Source organism: Ursus arctos, unplaced genomic scaffold (assembly GCF_023065955.2).
Source record: "Ursus arctos isolate Adak ecotype North America unplaced genomic scaffold, UrsArc2.0 scaffold_7, whole genome shotgun sequence".
In the NCBI taxonomy this organism is placed as follows: domain Eukaryota; kingdom Metazoa; phylum Chordata; class Mammalia; order Carnivora; family Ursidae; genus Ursus; species Ursus arctos.
The window spans coordinates 74,371,867-74,388,955 of record NW_026623089.1 but is presented as its reverse complement, the minus strand read 5'-3'; the positions used below and the strand labels follow the sequence as shown (position 1 = coordinate 74,388,955).

Sequence of the window (17,089 nt, the reverse complement as noted above, 5' to 3'; positions counted from 1 at the left end):
GTTAATACAGTGCCTTTATTTTATTTCATTCATTGGTTTCCCTCCAATTCATCACAGGAATCCTTATTTTCAAAATTCTATCACTTCCTTTATACTATACATGTGGTCCCATCTCTACTCCTGACTGAAACTGCTCTTTGAAAGTGGAAAGAGGGGCGTCGAGGAGGTAGGACTTTTGGTTCTGGTGGTGTGAGGAGGCTGGATAATTCTTTTCCCAAAAAGTAAAAATCTAAGCAAAATGTGGGTCATCTGGGTGGCTCAGTCGGTTGAGCATTGGACTCTTGATTTCAGTTCAGGTCATGATATCGGGGTCCTGTGATCCAGCCCCATGACATAGACTCTGCGCTCAGCACGGGGTCAGCTTGAGATTCTCTCTCTCTCTCTCTCTGCCCCTCTCCCCAGTCATGCTGTCTCTCTCTCTCTCAAATAAATAAATAATTTTAAAAAATTGAAGCAAAATGATCAAAAACACCATTTAGGCCTCTAAGAATCCATCGAAGGGGACAAATTCAGATATTATTCATAAAAAACTGTTGCAACATTAGGTAAGAAAAGCAGGAGTCAGTGGCCTTGTTTGGACATCACTGGACACCCTTGACCCCCCAAGTACACTTGACATACGTTATAAAAGTAGGGTTGGCCACTAAAAGCAGCAGACTTGCTTTAAGAGAGGACAGACCGAGTTTGGTGTGGAGTTAATAAAAGAATCAAGCACAGTGGGAATTGAAAGCAGATCGACCTCAGCTCTGCCAATATGAGTTGTAGAGTTGTGGTCTCAGTTGCTGTAAGCAAACAAGCCAGAAATTCAGCAGAAAAAGACAGAAAATGAGAGCCCAATAGAAGGGCTGGGTAAGCTCTCCGCACATCTCTGAAACTACTCCCATGCATAGAGGAGATGTGGGGGCATGTCTATGCCTACAGGAAGTCCTGAGCCCCGCCTGAAATTCCTGCCCTCACCCCAACCCACATTCAAGTCAACGGGCAAAGGGGGCAAGAAACCTACGGGCTTAGGTGTTTGTGCAAATCACTGGCTGACATGAAGCCATACAGAAATGAAGAATCAAAGCAAAAATCATTAAGAGAAATAGGTTCAGCAGATGAAGTCCAGATATGTTATTTAAAAAAAGTCCTCAGATTCAATATCAAAATCCAGAGGTATCACAGTATAGTGCTAAAACAAACAGAGTAATTAAAAAATAAATCTAGAGACTGTTAAAGAAAAAATCATTCTGACACTTGCTAAAATGGTAAGGAAGGTATCGTTCAGGACCTTTGTGATAGGTGTCAGTACTATCACAACAGGAGGGAGAGAGGGGCTCAACTCAGCTCCAAGTGCAGTAAAGGCAGCTGAGGATTTACAGCCAATGAGCAGAGTGGATGGAAAATTATTAAGAGAAGACATTAAGGGTAGGCGGCTTCTTGTTAAACCAACTTAACAGGATTTTCATGGAAGGCAGGCCAGGGTGATCAGACATCAGGGTAGGTGATGAGAAATTTTCAGGCAAATTGCCGAAAAACAAAGAATATGTTAAGAGCAGCAAAAATACTCATTTCATAAAAGGAAATGATGTATCATTCATGGATGACTTCTTACTACAAACAATAGAAGCCAGTAGGCATAGGAATGACATATTCTGAAGTACCGGAATGAAAAACAACCACCTGTCGACCAGGGATAATATATCTGGTGAAAGAATCCTTCAAATTGAAGGTAAAATAAAGACATTCAATCTCTTTATATAATGCATCACATTAATAAAACAAAGCAAAACTACATGATAATCTCAATAAACACAGATAAAGCAGTTGATAAAACTGAATGTCTATTTATGAAAAACAAAGATTCAATAAACTAGAAATAGGGGGAAACTTCTTCAACCTGAAAAGACCATGAAGGGAAACTTCTTCAACTTGAAAAAACCATCTACAGAACAACCGACAGCTAGTGTTATACTTAACGACGAGGGTGAGTGCCTCTCCATCAGATCAGGAATGGGAAAAGGATGCTCTCAGCACTTACACTCCCCATTGTACTGGAGGTTTGAGACAGTGCAACAAAGTACATAAAAGAACAACAACAGAAGGCATCGGGTTGGTAAGATGAAGTAAAACTATACTTATTTGAGGAAGATACAATTACCTATGTAGAAAATACAAAGTAATCTACAAGAAACTATAAGAACTAGCCAATGATTGCCAAGGCGAAACAAAATCGGTTGTACTCTTATATATTAGTGGTGAACAATCCAAAAATAAAAATATTTTCATCCAAAGTAGCCTAAAGAATGACAAAATAGGGCCCCTGGGTGGCACAGTCGTAAGCATCTGCCTTCAGCTCAGGGCGTGATCCCGGTGTTGTGGGATCGAGCCCCACATCCGACTCCTCCGCTATGAGCCTGCTTCTTCCTCTCCCACTCCCCCTGCTTGTGTTCCCTCTCTCACTGGCTGTCTCTATCTCTGTTAAATAAATAAATAAAATCTTTTTAAAAAAATGACAAAATACCTAGGAATAAATTTAGTAAAATAGGTGCAAAATATACACACCAAAATCCACAACATTGCTGAGATAAATTTAAAAGCATGTTGGAAAGACAGTCCATGTTCAGATAAATTTAAAAGCATGATTGAAAGATGCAATAAGGTTAAGATGGAAATTCTCCACAATTTATTTGGTTTGCAAATTCAACATAGCCTCTACCAACATCCTTATCAGTCTTTTTTAGTAGAATTTGTCGAGTTAATCCTAAAATTTATATGGAAATATAAGAGACCAAGAATACCCACAGCAATTTAGGAGAGAAAAATAATTTAAAAAGACTTACACTACCTGATTTCAAAATAATACTATTAACCTACAGTAATCAAGACAATGTGATTTTGACATAAAGTAAACTATACATGAAAGGAACAGAAGTCCAGAAATAACCTCTTCCCGTTTATGGCTAACTGATTTCCAACAAAGATACCAAGGTAATTCAGTGGGGAAAAGATCATTTCTACAATAAAAGCTGCTGAGGCAATTAGATATTTCTGTGCAAAAGGTAAAAAAATAAATAAAAATAAAAATGCACTGAGACCTTTAGCTCATGCCATTCAAAGTGGATCACCTATACAATATAAAAGCTAAAACTATGAATCTTGTACAAGATATACAGAGAAAAGTCTTCATGAACCTAGGTTGGTGAACATTTTCTTAAATATGACATCAAAGCATGAAACACAAAAAGAAAAAATGATAAATTGAACTTTCTCAAAATTAAAAGCTTTTTTCTCTTCTGAAACCACTACTAAGAATATGAGAGACAAAACACAAATCATGAGAAAATATTTGCTAATCATGTATCTGTTAATGGACTTGTATTTGTAATCTACAAAGAAAAACTGCAAGTCAATACTAAGAAGACAAACACTCCAAATTAAAAAAAAAAAAAAGGGGGCAGAAGATTTGAATAGACATTTTATCAAAGATGGAAAAATTGCTAATGAGCACATGAAAATATCTCAAAATCACTAGCCTTTGGGGAAATGCCAATTAGAATCACAATGAGATATGGCGAGTTACCTGCTTTAATGAGCTTGATAACGTAACTGACAATAGCAAGTATCAGTGATGATGTGGACACATAAAGGGTACAGGCATTTTGAAAGGAATCTGGCAGTTTCTTGAAAAGGTAAGTATATACCTTTCATACAACTGAGCAATTCTGCTCCTGGGTGTCTCCAGATACACTCAATAGAAATTAAAAAATATGTGTCCATAGAAAGGCATACAGAGCATTCCTAGCTACATTATTCATGTTCTTCAAAACTGGAAATAGTTCAAATGTCTATCAGTTAATGAACAAACAAACAAGACGTGCTGTTTTTATACAATGAATACCACTGAGTACTTCAAAGAAACATATACAGGACTGAGTCATGCTACTGCATAGATGGCTAACACAGTCATACTGCTTCTTCTGCTACATACAGTAGTACCGAGTCACACTAAGTGAAAGAAGCCAGGCCAGGTAAATAAATAAATTAATTAATACATACATACATACATACATAAATAAATATATAAATAAATACATAAATAAAATAAAAGGCTACATGTACATTTCCAAATTTTAGAAATTTTTAGACAAGGTCTATTTTTAGGGACAAAAAGCAGAACTAGTTTCCTAGAGGAAAGGTTCCTAGTTCCACAAGGGACCATTCTGGGTGATGAGGATGTTTGGACTTAGATTGTGGTACATGTTACACAACTGTTACTAAGAAATCACCGAAATGTATGCCAATGATGAATGTGTTTTAGGACATGTAAATCATGCTCAGTAATGCTCTCAAAAAATGACAAAGAAAATTTTAACAACATGCAGGATCTTTATCCATCTTTATCCATTTTGCCTTTCTACTGCATTGACAGGATACTATTCAGGGTGACCAGAACCCCTGTAATTGTTCATTCGTTGTTTTGTGATTTGATCCATTTTTCTTTCTCCTTTCTCCCTTCCAACACGTGTTCCAAAGTTGAGGTCTTGGTTGTATTTTATAAACAAGTTTTCTCTTTCTTTTAAACTTTCATGTACTACCCCTCAGGTAATTGACTATCAGCTCCATGCTATTCCAATGACACTTTTTAAAACCTACTCCTTCTCACTGGGAACGGACAGAAGGGAAAGTTTTGGAAAGTAAGGAAGCACACCTGCCGTATGGAAGAAAAGTGGAGTATAATCAGCAAATCCCACTTTGGAGGGATGAGTCTGTGTTAAGAAAAGTCATTAAAGGGAAATAATGTAAAAATGTGGAATATGGAATGGGAATAAGCAAAGATTTCAAGGAAGGATCTCTTCTGTGAGAACATCTTCTGAGAGAACATTTCAGAGCAAGAGTAACCCTGTCAACAGCTCCTCTCAGATGTGATACTGACTCTGGCTAATGTTAGAGGACGCCACTGCTTTCGGCTTTTTCATGAAGCCTAGATATAAGGCCTACCTGGGATCACTTGGAAATGTAGTTCTCCACAGTACCTTTGCTGAGGTTTGGACAGATTAGGGGACAACACTGTGTTGACTCATGAGAGACAAATGCCTGTGGCTCTAAAAGGATGCCCAGAAATTTGTGTCAGTGAAAATTTATACCTAGGGGAAGGCGTATGGTTATGATGTGAAAGCAGATGAAACCCAGAGTTGCCTGAAAGATAGTCTCTGATGCTTACTCGGGGAATGGAAAATGTATGATATGTAAGAACAACCTGGGTTTATTGGGAAAGCTGATATAATCATGGCATTATCAATTGAAGCATGTTGTGTTAAACATTCAATCTCTTGGCCTCAGCTGTATGATACAATAAAGGATTTTTGGTTCACTTACATAGTTGATAAAAATGAAGCTTGAGTGGATATTGATCTCTTGGATACAAAGATTATTTGGGAAGGCAACCTAAAACTCAACAGCTAGGTAATAACCATGGGGACAGATTTGTTGGAGGAAGAAATTAATTTACGTTTGAAAAACTTACAGACACAGTTGAATGCCCCTATCAGCACTTATAAAAAGGTATAAGTAATAGAAGATGAAGGAAAGAAATAATCTTTAAGATGTTAAAGAAATATCAGACAACTTACATAAGAAAAGGTATGGTTGGAAATGTATTTTGCAGAGAGAATTCCAATTTCTTACCCAGTAAAAGATATCCTGCTGTTTACCAGTCTTTGGGTAAGTCTGCTTTTATGCACTAGGTATTATAGAAGTTGCTATAACAAAACTTTTAGGAAAATGCCTCCGATGTATGTATCAAGGGGGTAATACAGCCCAGGTGCAGATGATTTCGAAGACATCAGAAGTTGTATTTAGAGGTCATAAGACTTCCACTCTATTATCACCATAAAAGTTATGCTGTCGCCTGCCCTGTATCCTCACTTAAGGCTAAATAAACTTGGTGCTACAAGAGGCCTCTTGGTTCTCAACTTTGGCGGTCAGTCTGAACCTAAGACCACGCCTACTGATCAAGTAAATTGGGCAATGCATAAATTAGTCCTGTCCAGATTATGCTCTCTGCAACCTTAATGTAAGCTGGTGATGCTTTGAAGCTAAAAAAGCTTATAGGGCTACTCGTCACCTCTCTTCTGTTCAGCATGTCCTAGACTAATCCAAGATGGCAGCCACCTCAGTAGAGCAGGTGTTTAGCAAAGGAACTTCCAGGCATATAATTCATTAACAATACCATAATCATTAATTTTTTATGGACCATTCAAAGTATTATTATTGGAGATGGAGCTCTCATTTAGGTATTCCTCTGCCTGATAAAAAGCTCAAGAATAAAACAGCAACAAGATGACTTTTGCAAGTGTTTCTTTATAACGCTTGAGAATCTGGAGAGCTAGTTCCTTTTCTGTGGCAACTTCATAATCCTCTTGTAGAGGTTCATTGAGTCTCATTGCTCAGACTCTGAGCCTATAAACTGGAGCCTTTACTGCTTTCAAGCTGCTGCACTCTCCACACAGAGCTTGTACCCTCATTACCTCCAAGAAAGCTTTCCTCAAAGTCGGCTTCCAACAAATGCCATAGCCCAGGCCTTACCTCACCAATTTAAAGACCTCATCTTATATACTTCTTCAAGAAATCTTACATAGTCTACAATGCCAAATCTGAATTGCTCTGCTATGCAGGGTATGCCTTTAATTGATAGGTAAACTGAACTATTTATTCAGACCTTAATTTGTGCCAGACACTGCATTCTAAAGTGCAGAAGATAGAGACAGAATAGTTTCTGTCTGTCAGCTTGTGGTCTAGAAGAGGAGACAGGAAAGAAAAGTATCTTTAATAGATGTGCTAGTAGAGAAGGATAAGAACACATTATAAAAAATCCCCAAATGCCTGTAATGACAGGGGCTTGGAAGAATAAACCAAAGCATACTTGACTTGGTAAAAGAAAGGCAAATCTTTCACCATTCGGTTTCCCCCCCTCTCCAACCACATTCAGAGTGGTATCCTTAATGCCCCATGAAATCCCATGCCTTTGGTTGTACCCGTCCACCTCCAATAACCTTCCTGTCTGGGCACTAATCATCCTGATTGGTTCATGGAGTTCTCATCAGCAGTGAAAACTTCCTGGCTATTCAAGCCTTACCAGACCATCCCCCCACTCAGGTTTAATGAACTCTCATCATATTCTTAGTCTGTTCCATGTAATTTAAAAAAAATCAATAATGGTTTGTGATATTTTCTGAGTATTTCACTGTGAATAAGGATCATCTCTTATAATATATATGCAGCTTCTCAAGGCTTAGCACTGTGTCTTCTTCATCCTAATTTTCAGAGCCTCGAGTGTAGCATCACATACATAAAAATCTATACACATTAAATTATAATTTGTCTAAGAATATACCTGTATAGCATGTGTTTGTAATACGCATGTATATTAGGGCTTTCTCGGTGGTGTTTTTGCTTGTTTTATTGGCCAAACTGAATGCACAAGGTTACTAGGCTTCCAAAAAATCCCCTACTGCTCTGTTTGGAGTATTGGCTTTTTTCTAAGATTCCTTATCTTTGAAACATCTCAATATGCAAGCATTTTTCTTTTACTCAAATGACTATGCTTTGACATTTTAAGATAATTTACTGCAAGAGGAAGTTGAGAGGGAAACAGTTTTTGTTTGTTTTCTGAAACAATAGTTGAAAAAAGCGAACAAACTTTGGTGATATACAGAAAAGAAAAAGATATATAAAATATATTACACATTTTTGTTTCTCCTAGTTTCTTCTGATTTCTAAATTTCTAAAATTCTAAATTTCTACCAATTATCTAGTAAACAAGCCATATCTAGAACTGTAATGATGAGAAAGAATATTATCCAAATTAAAAATGTACAATGTAGATGATATTAAAAGCAATTGTATACAATTAAAATCTTTATAAAAATGCAAGCATTTAAGCATCAGTTATTGAACTTGAGCATGGAGAGCTTTCACTGTGACAACCCAAAACATGCTAGATAAATATAAAAGAAAAGGAACTTAACTGCCTTTACAAATACATTTTCTTTGAAAAGCTGGGTTTCTAAATATATCAGGAAAGGGGTATGGCAATTGAAAAATACTATAAAAGCCAAACGCGAGAATTATTTTTTACCTGTACGAGTTCAAAATGCAGATGTTTGTGATCACTGTGTTGATATCATTAATATTTTCCCCGGTTTATCAAATGGGAAAGCTTCATCTACACAACACAACTCTTAAGGTCTTAAGAGCAATTTAGATGTTAAAAATTTTGCAGTGTTTAATTGGATGCTATGAGCCGTATTGATCATCATGACAAAAACAAAAATATCTTATGCCTTTCTTTCTTACTACACTAGTAATTATGGAAGGTCAGAAATTAAATGTTAGTAGTTCCTTTTTTCCTTACAACTTGCACAGCGCTGGGGACTTCACTTAGCACAGTGAATGTTTTTCCAGTAAGTGTGTTAATTATTCACTATTGCTTCTCCAAAAACATGGGAATACTTTCTCATGACATGTTTTCAGTTAGATTGTTCAGCCTCTCAAGAGCCTTCATCAGAGAGATTCTTCTGGATAATCAAGCTAGGAAGTATGATGTCCTAGGGATACAAATACACCTGCAGTTTAGGCTGATTAATTTTTAATCACTTTAACCTGAAATACAGGTAATTTCCCAACACTCATACATAAATTAAAGAACACTTCTTTCACCTGCACCCATTAATTCCTTTATCCATTTGTTCATTAAACAAACATTTATAAAAGGTTTAGTATGGACCAGGTGTTCTGCCTGATGTTGAATACAAATAGCAGTGAAACAAGACAGAAAATGGAGAAACTGACAAAATCTACAAATCATTTGAGCTCACTTGATCTTATTAACTAATCAGAGAAACAGATCATTAAAATTATAATAAACTTGGAATATGCTATGAAGGAAGAATCAGGCTGCCCTGGGATAATAGTGGGAGTGAAATTTAGGAAAGGAGTCCCAGAAGGCTTCCTTGAGGAGGTGACATGTAAATTGAGATCTTAATGATGAAAAGCATGTGAATAGAAGGGGATGCATTAAGAGAGCAAGAGAAAGGTAGTTGGCAAGAAGGCAGTTGGAGAGTCATCAGCAGACTGGTCACGCAGGATAGTGACTGGGCTTTATTCTGATAGCTGCAGAAAATCACGGAAGGCATCAACATGGCAATTGCTGCTTTGATCTCAAATTTACAAGAGTCCTGTGGGTGCTGCATGGAGACACGGGGGAGAGGAGATACACCTGGAGCCCAGAGGAGGGCACTGCCGGGTCCAAGGAAGAGCAGCTTGAGGTGGATGATAGCAGTGGAAGAGACTGTAGTAGATGCATTTGGTTGGTGTGTAAGGAGACATCAGTAGGACTTGGTAACTGAATGAGAGGAGGAAGTGAAACAGTCAGGAAAACTCTGGTTTCCAAGCTGAGTGGCTACATGGAAGGTGGTACTTTTTCACAGGTGTAAGTGTCGTCCATGTGTACAAAATGCAGATGGTGTAACTGAGTCTCAGATTCAATGTCAGTGAGTAACCTACACACATTAAGAATCTTGATTTTATGTTTCCGTTCTAATGCAAGTGGGTTCGGGTAAGAAATTGTATGGTCTTTGGTAAAATTAAATTGTTTCAAATATCAAAAACAAATGAAAATTGTGTATGAATGCAAAAAACACACTTACATTTCTGTAAGGTTTGCTCATAAAATCATTATCTGGGATTTGCTGACATACTAAACTCTACCAAGACTTTACATATATAGAACCCTCCCTCAAACTTGAGTCATGATATCACAAACCCAAACCCAACCCCCACCACATTTACCACAAAGAACACTCTCATTATTTTACATAAAATAAATTGTCAAAAGGCATTAAAATACTACATGGGTTTATCCTAATTTTGTTCATAATGCTGGAAATCATAAAGAAGAATTTCAATATATACTTTTACATGTAGTGTTCATGTGTCCTCCACAGAGTACTAACTAATACACATGACCCATGAGGATATACACAGATAAGGCAGTAAAGGTTATTAATCATTGTAAATGCTTTATACAATCCATGAACATAGTTCAACAATAATAATAACTAGATAACATGTATGCACAATGTATTTGCAAAGTACATGTGTGTTGGTAGCTTATAGGACTAATTTAATACTTAGAACACCTTTGTGAAGCTGGTACTACAGTTATCACCTTTTAAAGAGTAAAAAACCTTAGTACAAAGGACTGGGCTAATTGTCCAGAGTCACATAAGGGCACAAAGTGGCAGAAAGGGGACACAGCTTGTCTGGATCCAAATTCTACCATCTTTAACTTGGATTCAACATCAACTCTGCCACTTAGAAACTTAGTGATTTGGGACCGATCATTTATCAGTGTGTTCTTCATAAAATGAGGCTGGGAACAAATTCTTCATAAAATGAGGCTGGGAACAAGAAATATTTTCAGTCATTTCCAGCTGTAGTGTTCAAGGACCTGAGATACAGCCTAACTAAGAGAAATGTATCAATGTCAAGTGTCTTCTGTCTGAGGAGCAGGAAAGGCGTGGCCTCGCTGAAGCTGTGGAGTTAGGGAGGGACCTTGGGGGGCGTAACACTTTGTTTATGACAGAGGGAATACTGATGCCAAACAGAATGCATTTCTAGAATGAGACTTCTTCTGCACTGACTGAGAGAGCATTAGGGGAACAAATTCCACAGCTATTTGGTGAACCCCTACCATGGAGAAGTGATTGTGCTGAGCACTGGGGGTTAGGTATCATTAAGAGTTTGTGTCCTAGAGGAATTTTCAGATCAGCAGGGTAGACAGACACATAAGAGCCAAGCGCCATGCAGGGCATGGTAAATCATGTGCCATGGTTAAGAGCTGCTAGCTGGACATGTGGGAGGATGGTGGAAGGAACTATTATTTCAGATTTGCTAGGAAAATAAAGGCTTTATTTAGAAAGTCACATTTGAGCTGTGTGTTAAAGAATGAAAAAAAAAAAGATATAATTTGGATTGAACATTGAAACTTGAGAGAGATGTCAATAGGCACAGAATGAGAAGTGATAGTTAATGTTGAAGTCAAACAGAAGGAACAAAATAAAGCCCTCTATAGGATCTCAAAGTCGATGACGTGGAGGGATGTAGCAGGAGATAAGACAGAAGCATGTGAGGTATTACAGGATGTTCTTGATGGCATGCGTGGAGATTGGGCTCTTCCTCCGGTAAGGAAGACCTGTCCTGACTCCTGCCAAATAAACACCTGTGGGGCGTCTGTGGAAATAGGGTTACTGGTGAGAGTCCACTCTTGTAGCTTAATTCCTGGCAGGCCATAGACACGGAAAGGGAAATAATGACAGATACATTTTGAAGCAGAGATTTCAGCACCTGGACAGTCACCTGCATATGGGCAGGTGAAGGGGGTATGAGAAACAGGACTCTGAGGTTGCTGCTAAAGCCTCTGTAATCTTAGATTAATGGGGCCCTTCACAATGTAGAGCCTCCAATGGAGACAGGATGTGTGTGTGTGTCTGAGTCTGTGTGTTTCTGTATTCGATGAAAGATAGTGGATTAGCTAATTTATCTTGAGTATGTCCAGTCCGAAGTGCCTACCCAAAACGTGCACTCCCCTGTACAACAGATCCTTGGAATGCCAGCTGGATGTTGAGGTCCCCACAGGCCATTTAACCTTGGGAGACAGGAGTATACATCGTGGTAATGACTAAGAATGTGGGAATACATGAAACCAAGCACCGCATATTGATTTTTGGAGAATGTTAATATTTAAAGAATAAGAAGTGAACAAGGAGCCAGCAACAAGTTCTTTAGTCACCAGGGAGGTGGGATGACAACCAGTTTTCCATAAAATGGGGCAGACGAGAGTTTCACCAGATAAAGGAGTGAAAAATGCTTTCGAGTTTGACAGTTAAAGAGAGACTTATCCGATTCATGACTTTGTATGATTCTCATGGTATTATGTGAGTGAAATAATAGAATAATAATTAGTAGTTATAAAGTAATAAATTAACAGATTCTGAAAGTGTATCCATCAATCCAAGTGCCTGAATATATGAGAGTGGGACAGCAGCATGAGGTCTTACCTGGGAGAAGTGTTTAGACCAGGGCAGGGGAGACGTAAAGGTGTTTATAGATGGACAGGAAGGAGTCAGGAGAGAGGAGGACATTGCTGTAGTTAAAGAAAGGGAATGAAACGGAGTAATGAGTAGAGCACAGGTGAAGGTGGGGGAGGGGATGGAGGTTAAAGCAGCAAAGAGGAGTAAGAAGTGGGACAGAAGATAGGAACTGGAGAATGAGAAAAATGGAAGGAGGTGGGGTAAGAATCAAAGGACTCAGCTCCATATGAGACTCTGTCTTCATAAATTAGGAATTCCGATTTTCCAAGGTATGAAATCTTGTTAAGGGTAAAGATGAGTTTTCTCAAAACTAGCCATATATTAGAGCTGCTTTGTTTTATAAGGTGAAATCTCCTGATGTGGCTCTATGGTGAGTGGCCAGATGGCTGAAATAAAGTCATGTTGGGGTGGAGTTGAGGAGTCCGTATTTTCAAAGGCTGTTCAGGGTAATCTCTTTATTCAATTAGGATCAAGAACACTGATTCGTGAAAGTTGTAAGAGTTTAGGAATAGCATCTATGGACTGTGGACTGGATAGGTAACCACTGATAGGAAAATCTACATCTTCAAAATATTAAAATTATATATCAAAATCTCTATCTTCAATGTTGGGCAATTGGTTTTTCGAGAAAACCAGCGATGTGTGAAATGAAACCTAGAACAACAGAGTGTGATATCCATGTGTGCCACCCTGTAGGATTTCATCGATGGCCTACAAGATGGTCTTTCATGCAAAAAATCATTCTCACTCATGCCAGTAATTTCCCCCTAAACACAAGATATGCTAATAATCTGATGACACTTCATTTTCAGTTATGAAAGACACAGAAGCTGTTTTAGGGCAGTGCTCCTCCAGATGTGGTTCATGAACCACTCTGTTCCTATTTACAACAGTAGGGCACAGGAGATATAAAGTCAGAGGACTAATTTATAACAGAATTGCTAATAAGGACCTGGTTCCTCACATCTTTCTGACCAACCTATCCAGTTCTTACAGGCTCCTCCTAACAAGAAGGGGGTAGATTCAAATAGTTGAGCATGTACTTAGATCGGGCCAAGAAAGTCTCATGGCTACATTGAAAATTATAGATTCAAAATGATCTGATTAAAATATACTTAAAATCTAGGGGTGCCTGGGTGGCTCAGTCAGTTAAGCATCTGCCTTCAGCTCAGGTCATGATCCTGAGGTCCTGGCATCAAGCCCCATGTCAGGCTCCCTGCTCAGCGGGGAGACTGCTTCTCACTTTGCCCCTCCCCTCTGCTTGTGCTCTCTCTGTCAAATAATAAAAAAAATAAAATATACTTAAAATCGGTTATCCAAGGTGCTCTCTACTGGAGAATGCTCACTGTCCCCTTTTCTTCTAATATTCCCATTGTTTTTGACATAAGAATACTAACCAAATGTAAACAAGTTGATCTTGGGGTCAGTGGGGGAAAGGCAGGCTGATGAGGGGCTGGGGTGGGCGCAGCACAGAACCTATTCTGTGACTCTTACAAGGCAGGTGCAGGCTACAGTTCTGAGCCATTTTGCTTCATTTACAAATCTTCTGCTCAATAAGAAATCTATTTCCTTTTATTTCTAGACCCCTGGAGGATGTTTTAAGCCACACCATTCTGTTACCACACAGAGGGAATAACATTTAAAATACTAATCATAAGGCTTCATTTCTTGGTGTTTAAATAATTTTAAAAATAGAGCCATAGAGAGGCAAACAATAGTCTATCTTCATAATCTGTGTGGTTCAGGGAGATATATAAAATATGAATCTTTAAAGGCAAGAAAAGATCTATTTTATAAAGAGGTACATAGGGAAATTAACTTTTGCAGCCTGGAAATGCCAGAAATAAGCTTTTGATCCCCTAAGGCAAACATTTTTTGAGATACAGTTCCCCCATATAATTGCTATGGTTTTCTTATTTACACTTTCCAGTTCCCTGCTGGTTGTTTATATATATATATATATATATATATATATATATATATATATATATATATATATATATATATATATATATATACTTTTACTTTCAATTATGTTACAGAGATGAGAATCAGGTCTAATTAAATAAGAACATGGCAACTATTGTCATTCCTTTATCTGTATAAACTGTAGTTTTGCTGCATTTATAGTAGGTGCCTCGGTAAAGATAAATGTAGCTCTCTAGGTCCACCATTGACTAGAAATAAAGGCCAGGGCATTACGTCTTCCCATGCATTCATATCCCCTTGCCTGCAAGTCTCCCCCTGTCATCCTCGAATAAACACTTACTAAGCATCTACTACACTGAGCATGCTAGTCACTATGGATATAGAAGCTATGCATGCAGGAATAAACTAATCAGAGTTCTGTGCTCAACACAAATGGTTGAAAGGGTGAATTTCATCAATACAAGACATTCACAAGCAAGACAGGAATGAAATGTATCATGGCATCTCCCCCAATACCAAATATAGCTGAGGATATTCACACATGCAAGCATGTACAGGTGAATTTCCAGCCTTTACATCACCCTCTATGACCCTATCTAATGATATAATGTAATTGTTATGTAATATGCAATGTGTAATTTAGTAATAATTTGGAGCTATTCAAATACTCCAAAAGTATATAGAATCATGGCCTTCCTGGCCTGAAAGTTACTTAGAATTATTGAGTCTGACTCTCAGAGTTAGAAGATAATCTGCCTTAGTGATCTTTATGTGGTTGGGCAACTGAAACTCTTGGGGTTCTTTTTTCTAATATCAATAACGTATGTATTGCTCATAAAACTTCATCCAGGAAAGCTGACGTGAAATCTTGGTGGTTTAGATTTCTAAACAGCTCCCTGGGTAATTCTGCAGTATGGCCAGTTTGGAAAGTACTAGACTCAACTCATCCCCAGATTTCTAAAAACCCTCAGCGAAGAATATTATGACTTCTTAATGACTTATACTCAAAATCAAAAAGAAAATATTTTGAGATAACTTATACTTAATTTAAATGCAGTAAGTACACAGTTAATAATACAAATAAGACAAATCAAGAGAAAGATTTTGCCTGATTTCTGTGTTTTCAAAGACACCATTTACTATGTAATTCTAATTTTCTCTGTTGTAATGATTCTGTGTTATGTCCGTCCAGGTGACCACTAACAGTATCATCCACCAATTAATTTGGCAGTCTTCTGTTCTTATCACCAAGGGAAATTTAATCCACATTTTCAGAAGTTCAAAATAATTTGAAGTTTTCAACTACATGTCTAATATCTGAAACTGCAGTGTGTTAAATATATTATTATATTAACTAATTAAATATATTCAGAACATTAAATTTTTAAAAATCAACTATAAACTGGTCAAATAGCTATGTTTACATTTAACAACTAGTTAATTCCACTTTAAAGTGAATATAAATGGGGTGCCTGGGTGGCTCTGTCGGTTAACAGCTGCCTTCAGCTCAATCCTGGGGTCCTGGGATCGAGCCCTGTGTTGGGCTCCCGGCTCAGTGGGGAGTCTGCTTCGCCCTCTCTCTCTCTCTCTCTCTCAAATAGATAAATAAAATCTTAAAAAAATAAAGTGCATATATACACATTTTTATTTGAAAAGTAGACATAAATCTAAAGCTTTCTAAGCTAAATTATGTCATTTCATGAGTCTGAAGTTCATTTTCATTTCTTCAGCAGTTTCTTAACCATTGCATAATGCCCATGGAAGTAACTGCTTTGTGTAAATCTTCATCCCATATGGGGAGTTACCTGTATGACACTGTCGCCGGGGCTCATGTCTGTATACACATAGACATCGTAGGATATTTCAGGGAACGTTGGAGTGTTATCGTTTGCATCCATCACCCGAATATTGACAATAACTGGCTCGCTCTCTTGCACACCATCGAATGCTGTTATCTTTGGGGACAGAAAAATACATGTAACAGAGAAGTCATGCAAACATAAGCAGTACAGAATGCACTCTTATGATTTAAGATGTTTCTTATATATAATTTCAGTTTTCAATGGGTGCCAAAATGTTTTCTTGATAAAAGGAAATAACAAACCTACAATAGCGCATATAAACAAAGTATTTTAACATGCTAAGAAGCAATTACAGAGGATTCCGTTTTATTTTTAATGTATTCAATTCCAAGCACATTTTAAATAAGCAGATATGTAAAATGTCTTAGAGGCTTGGAGTGAGCCAGTAACACTGCTGATTCTTAAGAGTTAACTACTACTTAATTTTTAAAAAATTAATAGGAAGATATTCTTCACTTTTCCATATTTTGTATACAATGCCATAGATGCTTTTATAGCCAACATACTTATATCACACAAGAAAGTAGGCGATGTGATGTCTTTTTCTGGCAATTCACAAAATGACAAATTTTAAAGGACTTATTGCCATTAGCTAATAGTGACATCTTAATTCCATCATTGACATTTTAGGAAGGCTGACCAACAAAGTCAGCGTTGTAACACCGCCATCCTTGTTCTGAATGACTTCTGAAATCCACTCTGTATCTAAGTTTTAACTACTGGGTTTCTGGAAGCTCTGGCTGTGCTGCGTTAGGTTCTCCAGAAGAAATCCCACGTAGGTCCCACAATCTGTACTTTTCTATCAGCTCATTTTCCTCTTATATCTGAATAAAATCTAGTCAGAAATTTGGATAATACAAACTTTCTTTTCAACTGTATCCACTTCTCAACCACGCTAGTCATATATACACATATATATTTCTATGTTACAGTAACTATTTACAATTACAGCTTTAATAATTTCCCCTCACCTTTTTTTTTTTTTTCCCTTGGTTAACCTAAACTAGGTTCTCTCCATCAGATAATTCTGTTTCAGTGGAGGTGAGGGGGGCCGTGTCCTGTGTGTTATAAGATGCTTACCAGCATCCTTGGTGTCTCCCTCCATGATACCAATAGCACCCCTCACAGGAGTGATGACCAATGTGTCTGCAGACATTGCCAAAT

The 17,089-nt window shown here is 37.6% G+C and overlaps 1 protein-coding gene across 1 annotated transcript in view; it reads right to left on the bottom strand.

Moving 5' to 3' along the window:
* The window catches only part of PCDH15 (protocadherin related 15), a 1,631,248-nt gene that overhangs the window by 318,763 nt on the left and 1,295,396 nt on the right, over window positions 1-17,089 (bottom strand). The window contains exon 15 of the mRNA XM_057308638.1: window positions 15,869-16,018. Within this exon, the coding sequence (XP_057164621.1) occupies window positions 15,869-16,018 (150 nt within the window). The remainder of the gene's footprint in view (window positions 1-15,868; window positions 16,019-17,089) is intronic.